This window comes from Panulirus ornatus, chromosome 18, assembly GCF_036320965.1.
Source record: "Panulirus ornatus isolate Po-2019 chromosome 18, ASM3632096v1, whole genome shotgun sequence".
In the NCBI taxonomy this organism is placed as follows: domain Eukaryota; kingdom Metazoa; phylum Arthropoda; class Malacostraca; order Decapoda; family Palinuridae; genus Panulirus; species Panulirus ornatus.
This window is the reverse complement of record NC_092241.1, coordinates 50,608,415-50,623,691: the sequence shown is the minus strand read 5'-3', so window position 1 is coordinate 50,623,691 and position 15,277 is coordinate 50,608,415. Positions and strand designations below refer to the sequence as shown.

Genomic DNA, 15,277 nt, shown 5'->3' with positions numbered 1-15,277 from the left:
AAGAATCGTAGTATTACCCACACCCTTTCTGAAGGCTCCTGCAACTGAAGGCTGCACTACCTCTAGTAGCAGGGAAATGTAGACTCTTTTGGAGTGAGAAGTTTTGATGAGACTACTTCCAGTGACACAGCCTTGCAAAAAGTAACTTTATACTTGCGACATAACCTTGAGCAGGTGGAGTCTGGAGTCAGCAGTTTGATAAAGAGACCAGGTAATAGTGATAGGTGATTTAGATATGAAACTGAGTAATGTGGGAGTTGAGAGTATAATCTGAGGGGATGGGGTAGTTAGCAAGGTGAATGGAAATGACAGACAGCTTATGGAGCTGTGTTCTGGAAAAGGACTGATGATTGGGTATGCCTGGTTTGAAAAGGACATACACAAGTATACATGAGCGAGTAGAATAGATGTTCAGGTGGCATTATTGGATTATACAACAACTGATAAGCATGCAAGAGACCCTTGGATGTTAATGTAGTGAGAGGGGCAGCTGATGGGATGTCTAATCATTACCTGGTGGAGGTGAGGATAAAGTTTTGTAGCATTTTTCAGATAAGACAAAATGATATGGGTGAGAAGAGGGTGGTGAAATAAGTGAGCTTGAAAGAGAGACTTGTGCAGAGAAATATTAGGAGAGATCGAATGTAGAATGGCAAAATGTGAGAATAACAAAGGCTAGGGGAGTGGATAAGGAATGGGAGGTACTTAGGGAAGCAGTGCTGGCATGTGCAAGAGCAGTGGGTGGCATATAGAAGGTGGAAGGTGGGCAGATGAGGAAAGGTAAAAGGGTAGGGAGTTGTGGAATGACAAAGTTGCTAGTGAAAGAGAAAGGAGAGGTACATGGATGATTCATACAGGGAAGGAGTGCAAGGAGATGCACAATAGCCAGTAGGTCAAGAGGAAGGTGCAGGGCTTGAAAAAGAATGCAGTGAGAATTGGGGTGAGAAAGTATCAGCAGACTTCAGGAAAAATAAGATGTTGTAGAAGGTGGATAGTTTGAGAAAAACACGAGAACACATGGCACATTAGTGAAGGGGCAAATGGGGATGTAGTAACGGTGATGATGAGGTGAAGAAGAGGTGGATTAAATACTTTAAAGGTTTGTTGAATGTGTTTGACAATATGTTAGCAGATGTAGGGTGTTACAGTAGGTTAGCAGATGTAGGGTGTTGGCAGATGTAGGGTGTTTGGGTTCGAGAGGTGTGCATTATGAGAAGATCATGACAGGTGGTTTGGTTAAGAGAGAGGAATTGGTGAAAGTCCTGCATAAAATGAAATGTGGCAAGGAAGTTCGAGTGGATGGTGTTGCAGTTGAATTTTTCAAGAAAAGTAGTGACTATGTTGTTGATTGGTTAGCATGGATTTTCATTTATGTATGTATGGATTATTGTTAGGTGCCTGAGGATTGGTGGAATGCATGTATACTACCATTGTATGAAGAGAAGGTGAGTGTTGAAATTAAAAAGGTATGACTTTGTTGAGTTTACCAGGAAAATTATATATTATATATAGGGAGTTGTCATTTCATGTGTGGCGGGTTGTCGACGGGAATGAATAAAGGCAGCAAGTATGAATTATGTACATGTGTATATATGTATATGTCTGGGCCATTCTTTCGTCTGTTTCCTTGCGCTACCTCGCTAACACGGGAGACAGCGACAAAGTATAATAACTAAATGAATGAACCCACCCCCATACACTTGTATATACATACACGTCCACACACGCAAATATACATACCTTCACAGCTTTCCATGGTTTACCCCAGACGCTTCACATATCCTGATTCAATCCAATGACAGCACGTCAACCCCGGTATACCACATCAATCCAATTCACTCTATTCCTTGCCCTCCTTTCACTCTCCTGCATGTTCAGGCCCCGATCACACAAAATCTTTTTCACTCCATCTTTCCACCTCCAATTTGGTCTCCCACTTCTCCTCGTTCCCTCCACCTCCGACACATATATCCTCTTGGTCAATCTTTCCTCACTCATTCTCTACATGTGCCCAAACCATTTCAAAACACCCTCTTCTGCTCTCTCAACCATGCTCTTTATTTCCACACATCTCTCTTACCCTTACGTTACTTACTCGATCAAACCACCTCACACCACACATTGTCCTCAAACATCTCATTTCCAGCACATCCACCCTCCTGCGCACAACTCTATCCATAGCCCATGCCTCGCAACCATACAAAATTGTTGGAACCACTATTCCTTCAAACATACCCATTTTTTGCTTTCCGAGATAATGTTCTCGACTTCCACACATTCTTCAAGGCTTCCAGGATTTTCGCCCCCTCCCCCACCCTATGATCCACTTCCGCTTCCATGGTTCCATCTGCTGCCAGATCCACTCCCAGATATCTAAAACACTTCCTCCAGTTTTTCTCCATTCAAACTTACCTCCCAATTGACTTGACCCTCAACCCTACTGTACCTAATAACCTTGCTCTTATTCACATTTACTCTTAACTTTCTTCTTTCACACACTTTACCAAACTCAGTCACCAGCTTCTGCAGTTTCTCACATGAATCAGCCACCAGCGCTGTATCATAGCGAACAACAACTGACTCACTTCCCAAGCTCTCTCATCCACAACAGACTTCATACTTGCCCCTCTTTCCAAAACTCTTGCATTCACCTCCCTAACAACCCCATCCATAAACAAATTAAACAACCATGGAGACATCACACACCCCTGCCGCAAACCTACATTCACTGAGAACCAATCACTTTCCTCTCTTCCTACACGTACACATGCCTTACCACCTCGATAAAAACTTTTCACTGCTTCTAACAACTTGCCTCCCACACCATATATTCTTAATACCTTCCACAGAGCATCTCTATCAACTCTATCATATGCCTTCTCCAGATCCATAAATGCTACATACAAATCCATTTGCTTTTCTAAGTATTTCTCACATACATTCTTCAAAGCAAACACCTGATCCACACATCCTCTACCACTTCTGAAACCACACTGCTCTTCCCCAATCTGATGCTCTGTACATGCCTTCACCCTCTCAATCAATACCTTCCCATATAATATATATATATATATATATATATATATATATATATATATATATATATATATATATATATATATATATATATTTTTTTTATTATTATTATCATTATTATATTTTGTTGCTGTCTCGAGCGTTAGCGAGGTAGCGCAAGGAAACAGACAAAAGAATGGCCCAGACATATACATATATACACATGTACATAATTCATACTTGCTGCCTTTATATATATATATTGAAGAATGTATGTGAGAAATACTTAGAAAAGCAGATGGATTTGTATGTAGCACTTATGGATCTGGAGAAGGCATATGATAGAGTTGATAGAGATGCTGTGTGGAAGGTATTAAGAGTATATGGTGTGGGAAGTAAGTTGCTAGAAGCAGTGAAAAGTTTTTTTGAAGGATGTAAGGTATGTGTACGAGTAGGAAGAGAGGAAAGTGAGTGGTTCCCAGTGAATGTCGGTTTGCGGCAGGGGTGTGTGATGTCTCCATGGTTGTTTAATTTGTTTATGGATGGGGTTGTTAGGGAGGTGAATGCAAGTTTTGGAGAGAGGGGCAAGTATGCAGTCTGTTGTGGATAAGGGTTTGGGAAGTGAGTCAGTTGTTGTTCACTGATGATACAGTGCTGTTGGCTGATTCGGGTGAGAAACTGCAGAAGCTGGTGACTGAGTTTGGTAAAGTGTGTGAAAGAAGAAAGCTGAGAGTAAATGTTAATAAGAGCAAGGTTATTAGGTTCAGTAGGGTTGGGGGACAAGTAAATTGGGAGATAAGTTTGAATGGAGAAAAAGTGGTGGAAGTGAGGTGTTTTAGATATTTGGGAGTGGAGTTGGCAGCGGATGGAACCATGGAAGCGGAAGTGAGTCACATGGTGGGGTAGGGGGCAAAGGTTCTGGGAGCATTGAAGAATGTGTGTAAGGTGAGAACGTTATCTGGGAGAGCAAAAATGGGTATGTTTGAAGGAATAGTGGTTCCAACAATGTTATATGGTTGTGAGGCATGGACGATAGATTGGGTTGTGCGAAGGAGGGTGGATTTGTTGGAAATGAGATGTTTGAGGACAATATGTGGTGTGAGGTGGTTTGATCGATAAGTAATGAAAGAGTTAGAGATATGTTTGGTAATATAAAGAATGTGGTTGAGAGAGCAGAAGAGGGTGTATTGAAATGGTTTGGTCACATGGAGAGAGTGAGTGTGGAAAGATTGACAAAGAGGATATATGTGTCAGAGGTGGAGGGAATAAGAAGTGGGAGACCAAAAAGGAGGTGGAAGGATGAAGTAAAAAAGATTTTGAGCGATCAGGGCTTGACTATACAGGAGGGTGAAAGGCTCTCTCAACCACACTCTTTTTTTATTATAATGCATCTCTCTCACCCTTTCAGTACTTACTCGATCAAACCACCTCACACCACATATTGTCTTCAAACATTTCATTTCCAACACATCCTCCATCCTCCATACAATCCTATCTATAACGAGGTAGCTCAAGATGACAGACGAGAGAATGGCCCAACCCACCCACATGCACAAGTATATACATACACGTCCACACACGCACACATACATACACATACATACCTATACATTTCCACGTATATATATATATATATATATATATATATATATATATATATATATATATATATATAGGATTTCCAGCCCCCCACTCCCTTCCCTTTTAGTCGCCGTCTACGACACGCAGGGAATACGTGGGAAGTATTCTTTCTCCCCTATCCCAGGGATAATATATATATATATATATATATATATATATATATATATATATATATATATATATATATATATATATATATATATATATGCACATAATTCATATTTGCTGCCTTTATTCATTGCCGTCGCCACTCTGCCACACATGAAATGACAACAACACACCCCCCCCCCCCCCTTGCATGCACGAGAGGTAGCTCTAGGAAAAGACAACAAAGGCCCCATTCGTTCACACTCAGTCTCTAGCTGTCATGTATAATGCACTGAAACCACAGCTCCCTCTCCACATCCAGGCCCCACAAAACTTTCCATGGTTTACCCCAGACGCTTCACATGCCCTGGTTCAATCCATTGACAGCACGTCGACCCTGGTATACCACATCGATCCAATTCACTCTATTCCTTGCACGCCTTTCACCTTCCTGCATGTTCAGGCCCGAATCACTCAAAATCTTTTAAACTCCATCCTTCCACCTCCAATTTGGTCTCCTACTTCTTGTTCCCTCAACCTCTGACACATATTTCCTCTTTTTCAATCTTTCCTCACTCATTCTCTCCATGTGACCAAACCATTTCAATATGCCCTTTTCTGCTCTCTCAACCACACTCTTTTTATTACCAAACATATCTCTTACCCTTTCATTACTCTCTTGATCAAACCACCTCACACCACATATTGTCCTCAAACAACTTATTTCCAACACATCCACCCTCCTCTGCACAATCCTATCTATAGCCCATACCTCACAACCATATGACATTGTTGGAACCACTATTCCTTCAAACATACCCATTTTGCTTTCTGAGATAATGTTCTTGCCTTCCACACATTTTTCAACGCTCCCAGAACTTTTGCCCCCTCCCCCACCCTGTACATTGAATAAAACACATACACACCTAATGACCTCACAAGCACTAACCAGTCACCTTCTCAGTGAAGACAGTGAACACATACTGCTCAGTTACGTTGCTTTCTCCCCTCTTTACGACTTGTGTTCCCTCCCGGTTTTATTAGTGTCGGTGAATGAAAAGGAGTACTGTCTCATTTAAGGAACTTCTAACTCTAAAGGAGTCCATCATTTCCCTGCACTGATTACAACACACTCTTAAACTTGTAGGAGTCTTCTGAAAGGGGTCCTGGGATAAAATAGATAATTATACACACATACATCAATTTTCCTATTAAGTTTGAATGTGCAGTTTTCCTAAGCATGATTTCAATTAATGCATAAGGGTCTAGCAGTAGCATGGCCTCAGTCCACAGTAAATTATTAAGGCACTAAGAATTCCAATATACCATTCCAGAACGGTCCAATTGGCATGATACACATGGAGGAGACATTGCCACAGCCTTTGCATCTGTCCACCATAACGTAAACCCTCACTTACAAAGTGATGACAAAAATGCTCATGAGTACAATCAGAAAATGCCTGCTCACACACAGTCCCATCACTCCCACAAATACTCTCACTCCTCCCATTCTCTGCCCCAAGTCCTTCCCCAGCCTTACCACCAACACCAGTCTTCCACATCCAACCACTCTGGTAGACAATCAAGGTCAAACAACCACCCTTCCACTTACAGATACAATGAGAATCCCATTCCTGCACCTGGTTACTACCCCTCATCTAATTCACAAGCTCCCAATGCCAGCCCCCATTACCCTCCAGAGTATCTTCAAGACAGCAGGAATTATCCCCCAACTAATTCCATGAGTGGACAGATTGCTTCCAATAACCACAATTCAGGCATGCCTGCAAATGGTTCAAGTGGGTCTTACCTTAGCACTAACTGGCACAGTGCTTCACACTCAGATTACCTGACTAACAACCATTATGCAAGTAAGAACTAAAATGTATTCTCTGTGTATATTGTATGTGTTCAGTTTGGTGTTTTCTGTTCTTAGTTTGTGACAGTTGCCATACTTTGGTTTGAATTGCTTAACCTTTCTTATCTGCGACTGTTTGCAACTATTTTGCCTGAATTTTTGTTTTGCATGTCCATTGGCCTTAATGTATTCGATTTCCAGGTAATTTTGTATCAAATGATATGCTGTTTATGATTAAAGTAACTGCTGACCGTAAGTGATTTGCTTTTTATGAATACTGTTGTATCCTGTTGCAGGATTTTTTTTTTTTGATAAATGTTTCAAGTTGATAACTGGTTTATGTTTGGTGGTAGTAACACGATTATCAATCAGGTTTTTCATGGTATTTGATACTTTTCCCGTGAATGATGGCTGCAGTGAAAATTGATGCAATGAATTTGAATGAATGTATTCGTAAGTGCAGTACCAATAATCCTAGCAGTCTTCTTTCTATGAGGTAGTTGACCATCTCTTGCATGCCGTGTTTTGTGAGAGCTTGTAAATAGCTAGCTGTAATGATGTGTTTAGGTGACTGTGTACCTGTTTTTATGTCTTGTCCTTGGTTCGTTGACTCAGTTTGTGTTGAATATTCTTGCATGGAAGAGTAGAAAGCAACAATGAAAATTATTTTAGTAAATATTCAATGAAGCATCAATTTTTTTTCAAGTCCTTGACAGAGTTGTTGCTTTTTATCCTTTGTTTCTCATTGTTTATGAATTATATCTGTATATTTTGCATGATGTTTGTGTGTTTGGGTTTAGCGTGACTGTTTGTTTGTGGTAGCTGGAGCCCCGCCTCGTGAGGACAGTAAACGCCAGCAGGAGCAGCAGTTGCAGCTTCAAATGCAACAGCAACAACAACAGCAACAACAACAACAACAACAACAACAGCAACAACAGCAACAACAACAACAACAACAGCAACAGCAACAACAGCAACATCACCAGCAGCTACAGAAGCATCATCAGCAGCAGTCCTATTGTCCCCCTCACCAACAGCAATATAGTGGGCCTCCCCCATCCTCTCAGCACCGCCACCCATCCCAGTCCTCATCCACCTCCTATCTTCATCACCAGCATCAACAACAGTACCAGACGCCACAGCAGAAGCAACAGCACCCTCCCACCACTTCCTACCACCACCACCCTGTTCCCCAGAACATGTTCCATGATGCAAACCATAACTCGCCTTACTCAGCACGTACCTCCCAGACCCTCATCTACTCCAGTCAGACTGGACCAGGTAGAGTAACTGACCTACTATCTAAGAATAAGAAAACACACTATGAAGTAGTTATATGACATATACATAAAGTAATTATAAGACATGCATTAGAAATAGTTGCTGGCTACAGAAAGGTAAAACAAAGAGTGTAAAAAAAAAGACACCTATGCCACAGCATGATACTGGACAATTTATTGACTGGAATATTTCTCTGTTCTATGGTTATTGGTAATACGGTTTTTTATTTCACCCAGATATTATGAAATTATGACTTGATCATAATGTACATTGTAGTTTTGATATAATAGAATTACTTTTAATTGTTGTGACCAGCAAAACTGCATAGATATCTTTGTATGCTGATTTGACTTTGTCCCATTTGTCTAAAAATAGCTCCCGTATACATGGTTTTCTGAAGACAGTTCTCTGTAGATGCTGCTGTCATTGTTTCTATGGTTGTTACTTTCTATTGCTATTGTGATTTTCAGGCAGACTTGTTCATTTGCTGTCATATTTTAGCACCCTTGCAATTGTGTCAGTTTACCCTAAGCAGAGGAGAACACGTGGCTGATTATGCCTCAGTCAGGCTTAATGTATGTAAAAAACATAACTGATGTGTTCTAGGATTGTCTGAAAAATCTGCTGAAAAACAATGCTGTATTCAATGGCTGAATGTTAACCACCATGTGTAACTATTCATGACATCACATTACCGAAACCCCTTCCATTCTGCTGTTAAGCACCTTGGTCTCTCAGAAGTCTTCAACAGGTAAGGCTCATTATTAATAAAACATTTTATTTCAGGCTTACTTTATAACATAAGAAGGAATTGAGAAAGAGTAGTAGTTCTGCCAAAGTACTTCTTTTAAAGTGTTTTCACTTTCAAAATCCACGACAGAGTGGACAAGGTTTGCAATTTTGATTTAAGCATTGGTGGAGGAACAAGGGGAGGGGTTTTCTGATGGCCATGTACGAAGAGGCATAGGAAACTCTTAAGAACAAAAAAGTTGATTTATCCATATCCACTCCTGCTAGGAGACTTTGTGGTAGAAGGGAGACTACTTTTGTTGAGGAATGTCTGGGCTTTCAAGTGATTTCCAGAGTCTTACTTGGTGCTATAGGGCCAAGAGACTGTTGAAGAGATATGTAATGGGTCAAGAAGCAACTCTATTGTTAAAGAAATGCATATGAGAGATGCTGAGCAAAGACAGAATAGAACCAGCACATAGAAGAATCATTTAGTCACTGGCATTTCCAGTAGCAAGGAAAGATTTATTTAAGAAGAGAGTGGTGCTATACTTGTCATCAGGATTTTATCATTCAGAATGTCAGCAGTCTGACAGTCTGTTTACTGATGATTTGATTTTTGTGATCAGCTTATGGGATGCAAAGTGGCCCTATATTTTGAATCTACAATTTTAAGATTTCCAAACTTTCAAAGCTAGCAACCTTGCTTACTCATTTAAGGTTATGCGTTTTAGCTTAAGTAGCACACCCAGTATATTTACCAGGTTTATAGCTGTAGTTATAAAACATTAGAAGTATACAAGTATTTGTCCACATGACTGAATGACTTTTATCTAGAAGTATCTAATCTTGAAGGACAGTCCAGAGACAATAGATAATTAAAGCTTTCTGCTGAACTGAAGTCCATGCTGGTTCCATCAAAAACAGTGAAACAGTTATAATTGGTATAGGTACAAGAAGCCAGACCTTGTCCCTTTAGATTTTCAAGACAAGACTAAGAAATGATTATAGGTCTTTATCTTTTGACTTTTTCATTAATCATGAAACCAGATAGGAAAGTTATCCATCAACCAGAGAAACAAAACAAATTAAGAAAGGTGGTGCAGTCAGTGATGTTCAGCCAAAAGGTCAAAAAGTGGACATATTAGACATTAATAACTCCTGCCATGAGACTATAGCATCTTCTCACCAGCAAGGCAAGATCCTCTTCTTTAGGAATTTCACCGTTCACCATAGGATTGGTTGAATTCCTCCCATGTGGATTGAGGGGGAATTGAAGCCCTTATGTTCTCTGTTCTTAGTGGTCTAGAGCAAATTATCTCCCTCCTTAGTCATGCTTTTTAACCTATAATCCATCACTGTGTAACTATACAATCTTGCCCCCAGTTGGTTCATCTGACCACATTCTCATAAATGTATATTTTATTGGCACCTCCTCCTCCAGCAGCACCTTCTAAATGTATGCATTGGCACTTCAGCAAAGCTGACTGGAATAACTTACAAAAATTTGTTTCTGACTCTCCTTGGGTAAATTACTGTCTCTTTTGTGGTGATGCTTCACTCTGTACCAAACACATAGCTGAGGTTATTGTCATGGGAATGGAAGCATTTATCCCCTCTTCCTTCAAGATGACCTGTCCTTCTAATCCATGGTTCAACAGTTTGTGTTCATAGGAGTTTCAAGCTAGAGATCAGCCATGTCAAACTTGCAAGATAACTCCTTCTTCCAACTTCCTTTCAGCAATTATCACTACCCATAACTGTTGGAAGTATGTTATCAGTGAGGTAAAGGGTTTCTATGTCCTAAGGAATTGCAACAACCTCTCCACCATCTGCTGATCGGTCTTTCTGGTCTATAGCTAGGGGCATCACTAATAACTTCTGTTGCTCTACCTTTCCTTCTCTTTTCTGTTCTGATGGTTCTTGTAGCTGTCTCTGCCATAGACAAGGTAACCCTCTTAGGTTCCCATTTTTCTTCTAACTCTGCCATGGATGACTAACATTTCTTCACCCCTGATGCTCATCTTACTAATATTATGCCCATTCCTGTAATCACTTTCCGAACTGTCTGGAAAGCGCTTTTCTCTGGACACAAGCAAGGCTTGTGGTCCTGCTGGCATTCACCCCCATGTACTGCAAGAGTGTACCTCTGAACTTGCTCCTGTGGTAACATATTTGTTCCCTCTCTGTTTAAAAACCTTAATGCTTCCTTCTTGGAAGCATTTGTTGGTACATTCCATATCAAAGAAGAGTGACCATTTTAACCCTTCTAACTATCATTCTATTGCTTTGATAGCTACCGTTTCCAAAGTCTGAATCCCTCCTCAACTCCCATATCCTCAGACATCTTGAGTCTCAGTCTTCTCTTTGATCACCATTATGACCTTCGTAAAACAAGATTCACTGGTGATATTCTTTCTTATTTTGCTTTTGTTTGGTCTTCATTCCTGAAAGATTTTAGGAAATTCTGTGTAGTTGCCCTTGATATATCCAAAGCTTTTGACAGGGTGTGACATTAGGGTCTCCTCTTTAAGCTCCTCTCTTTTGGCTTCCCTCCCTCTCTGTGCTTTCTCATATCTAGCTTTGTCTCTGACTTATCTATGCCATGGTTGTTGATAGATTGGCCTTTTCCCCTTGCACCGTCAATAGTGGTGTCCCTCAGGGTTCTGTCCTATATCCTACACTTTTGCTCCTTTTAATCAACAATATCCTCTCTTTCATGAATAACCAAATGCACTCGTGCTGATGACTCGGTACTGCATTCCTCCTCGTCTTCCAATTTTGCTCCTTCCACTCTCACTCGATCTGCATCTTATCTTGACACAACTTCCTCAGTAAACTTGGATAGGGGTATCTCAGTGGGGAATATGAAATCTGGTTAAGTTTAATGCCTCCAAGACCCAATTCTACCCATCTCTATGAAAAATTCTTCACAACTTTCCTTCTCCTTTGACGGTTTTGTAATTCTGTCTCTTGAGTCAGTGAACAGACTTGATATTGCTGTGACACCTGTTTTCCTTGGAAACCCCACATCATGGAAATTGCTAAGTCTTCCCCTAAGAAACTGGGAGTCTTGTTTAGATGTTGAAGTTTCATTTCTTGCAAACAGTTGCTTTGTTTATACAAAGGATTGATCCGTCCTTTTATGAAGTACCGCTCTCATATCTGGGGTGGTTTTGACTCTGCATCCTCACTTGACAAAGTTGTCAAAAACAGTTCAACTTATAAACTCTTTCAAGCTTACCTCAAAACTTGAGACCTGCTTGCCCAACCCTGCAATGTTGGTTTACTTTCCCATTTCTGTAGGGTTACTTTGGTTTTTGCTCCTCTGAGCTGGCTGCTTGTGTGCCCCCACCACTAGCTAGACCATGTAGTACTCAACATGATGCTGCGTTACATGATTACTATGTAGCCTTTGGCAAGTCAAGGGTAGGCCATTTTGATAACTGTTACTTTCCCTGCAACTTGAAGGTTTGGAACTCCTGTCTTTACCAATAACTATGACCTGGCACATTTTAGAATACAGGTTTTTCACCAAAATCTGTGAGAGAGGAGGACCACTGATGAAGAACACCAGTGGACCTTGCACTGCAAAAGCTGTATAGGTTATTGGAAAGAAGGGAATAGGATTCCAGGTGTTTAAGAAAGTGAAAGTTATGGAGATTTTCAAAGACCTTGGATGAAGCAGAATTGAGAGCAATAGGCAGTAATTAAAAAGGTTAGAAAGGTCTCCTTTCTTAAGGATGGGATTTACTAAGGTATGTTTCTGAGGACAAGGAAAAAACTGGGATTTTATCAGAGAATAGATAAGCAAGCAGGGACTAGAACATACTCAGAGGAACACTTCCATGGGCTATGAGGAGTCAACCATCCAGACCATGTGCCTTACCTTGTATGTGGGGAGTGCTGAGAAAACCTTGCATTAGGAATATATTTTCGAGAGTATAGGTTCAGTGGGAGGAAATGGAGGAAGGGAAATAGATATGAAATCATCCAAAGTATATTCAAAGGGAAATAAGGCACCAAAAGGGTAGCATTATTACTTGAGGTTAACTGTATATTGCTTAGGTTGATATAAGATTGAAGCATAGATGGCCACTACCATTAAGCTCTCCCAAAATGCCTGGTTTAATTCTTGTAGAACTGGTTGAATTATGTGCTAGAACAGATTTAAAGGAAATTCCTTAAGATGTTATTAGGCATTTTTGGAGACCAAATGCTATTAGGAGGGAGGCTGTTTACTGTTTGTATAAGCTGTTGGATTTGATGCAAATCAAGAGGTTTTGCATTAATCTAATTCAAGGATAATTAACTTTGCAGGCCCTCTTTCTTTTAGGGTTGACTGTTGGAATAGATTAGTAAATTTCAATATCTTGTGAGGGAAAGGAAATATTTGATTCATGGAATGAATATGTCCTTTATAAAGTTACATCCTTGTAAAGTTAGCATCTTAGAATCTTTTATACCCAACAGTGAAACTCTCTTAATTAGGCAAGTCTTTCAATGTGTTGGTATGAAAACCTTTTTTAATGACCCATTATATGCACTATACAGTTCATTTCAGTTTAATTTCAAAAACTTTATTCTCAAAAGAAAAGGAAAATTTTTTGTATTTTTCAGTTAGGACTGTACATGAATGTTACCATTAATGTTAGGACTGACATTTAGGACATTTTGTTAATTTTAGGACTCTTGTTCCATGTTTAAAGGTAGCAATTTCACAAGTGGTTTGGGAACATGAGATGGGCCAGGGAAGTATTTTATAATTTAAGGTTTTTGGCTCATGCATTACAAGATGATCAAACAACAAGGTCTTTGAAGGTCTAACAGGACTTTTGCTGGTGAATGATTGCATGGACAGTATATCATCACAAATATGTGTAACTCTTGGAAGATTGAGTCATGCAAGGACATCATTAAAAGAAGTCTTTAAGACAGTTCTCTTCAGGAGAGAACAAAAAATAGGCCTTCTTTTCTGTAGGTAACTTTAGGTAATATCACCATTACACTACTTTGGTAAGACTTCAAAAGGTGAGGTCAGTTGAGAGAATTTGTTCAGAAATCACCTTTGAGCCTGTGGACATCATGTTTTTAAGCATATGTTCATCACTTACCCCCACCTAATCATTTGGCCTACCTAACTAAGTGGGGGTTGGATCACCTTTCAAATACCTTTGGGCTCTATGAGAGGAATGTGACAGCCGAGTGGAAAGTGATGTGACAATGTTAGTTGCAAGGAGTGGCTATGAATTGACTGATGATTATGGCATTGTTTTTCATTAGATTCTTCAGACCATCCTCAGAACATGTGATAGTTATGTTTTTGTGCAAGCATTAAGTGTTATTTGTTAAATTTGTCATACTTTTTCCTTCTCTGCCAAAGAGAAACAGACAGCTGTTTTAAAAAACAAAACACAAGGGCTTTCACATCCAACTTGCATAATTATACACTTCTGGAACGTATGAAATGGTTTTAAATTTAAGACAGTCTACAATATTTTCTTTTAAAGCATCCTTTTAATCCTGTTGCCAAGGCATTTCCTGTGGTGCAGACTCTGTAGCTGTGCTATAGTTGCTCCTCCTTTTATCCTACCTTGTTGTAAAAGAATGCCCTTCTCTGGAACTCATTCAGAAACTTATATATCTTAAATGGTTTCATTTTTCCTGTTGACATATACTCTCTGCCATCATAAATGAATTAGAATATTCATAACATCTCCAACTGATGTTTTATTGAAGTCAAACAGCAAGTTGGGTGATCTTCAGATTTTTCAGCCAGTGTTAGAAAGAAAGTAAAGCTTCATTAGACACATGATTTATAAGTTTTATTTATTATGCTTGATCGCCATTTCCTGTATTAGTGAGGTAGCGCCAGGAAACAGATAAGGTAAGACCCATCCATTCACTTACACATATGTACACATAAGTGCATATAAATGCACACACACACACACACATGCTTGTGGCATGAGAAGCTTGTGAGGTGGGCAGATTAGAAAGGGTAGTGAGTGGTGGGATGAAGACGTAAGATTATTAGTGAAAGAGAAGAGAGAGGCATTTAGACGATTTTTGCAGGGAAATAGTGCAAATGACTGGGAGATGTATAAAAGAAAGAGAGAGGAGGTCAAGAGAAAGGTGCAAGAGGTGAAAAAGAGGGCAAATGAGAGTTGGGGTGAGAGAGTATCATTAAATTTTAGGGAAAATAAAAAGATGTTTTAGAAGGAGGTAAATTAAGTGCGTAAGACAAGGGAACAAATGGAAACATCAGCGAAGGGCGCAAATGGGGAGGTAATAACAAGTAGTGGTGATGTGAGAAGGAGATGGAGTGAGATTTTGAAGGTTTGTTGAATGTGTTAGATGATAGAGTGGCAGATATAGGGTGTTTTGGTTGAGGTGGTGTGTGAAGTGAGAGGGTCAGGGAGAATGATTTGGTAAACAGAGAAGAGGTAGTGACAGCTTTGCAGAAGTTGCAAGGCAGTGGGTTTGGATGGTATTGCAGTGGAATTTATTAAAAAAGGGGGTGACTGTGTTGTTGACTGGTTGGTGAGGATATTCAGTGTATGTATGGTTCATGGTGAAGTGCCTAAGGATTAGCAGAATGCATGCATAGTACCATTGTACAAAGGCAAACGAGATAAAGGTGAGTATTCAAATTACAGAGTTATA

General features: G+C 39.9%; 1 protein-coding gene across 3 annotated transcripts in view; it reads left to right on the top strand.

The window, feature by feature from the left end:
• The window catches only part of Lasp (LIM and SH3 domain protein Lasp), a 459,511-nt gene that overhangs the window by 417,826 nt on the left and 26,408 nt on the right, over positions 1-15,277 (top strand). For 2 of the 3 annotated variants that reach the window (XM_071673158.1, XM_071673156.1), the window contains 2 exons: positions 6,078-6,614; positions 7,424-7,882. In XM_071673158.1, the coding sequence (XP_071529259.1) occupies positions 6,078-6,614; positions 7,424-7,882 (996 nt within the window). The remainder of the gene's footprint in view (positions 1-6,077; positions 6,615-7,423; positions 7,883-15,277) is intronic. The other variant, XM_071673159.1, reaches the window with a different exon arrangement.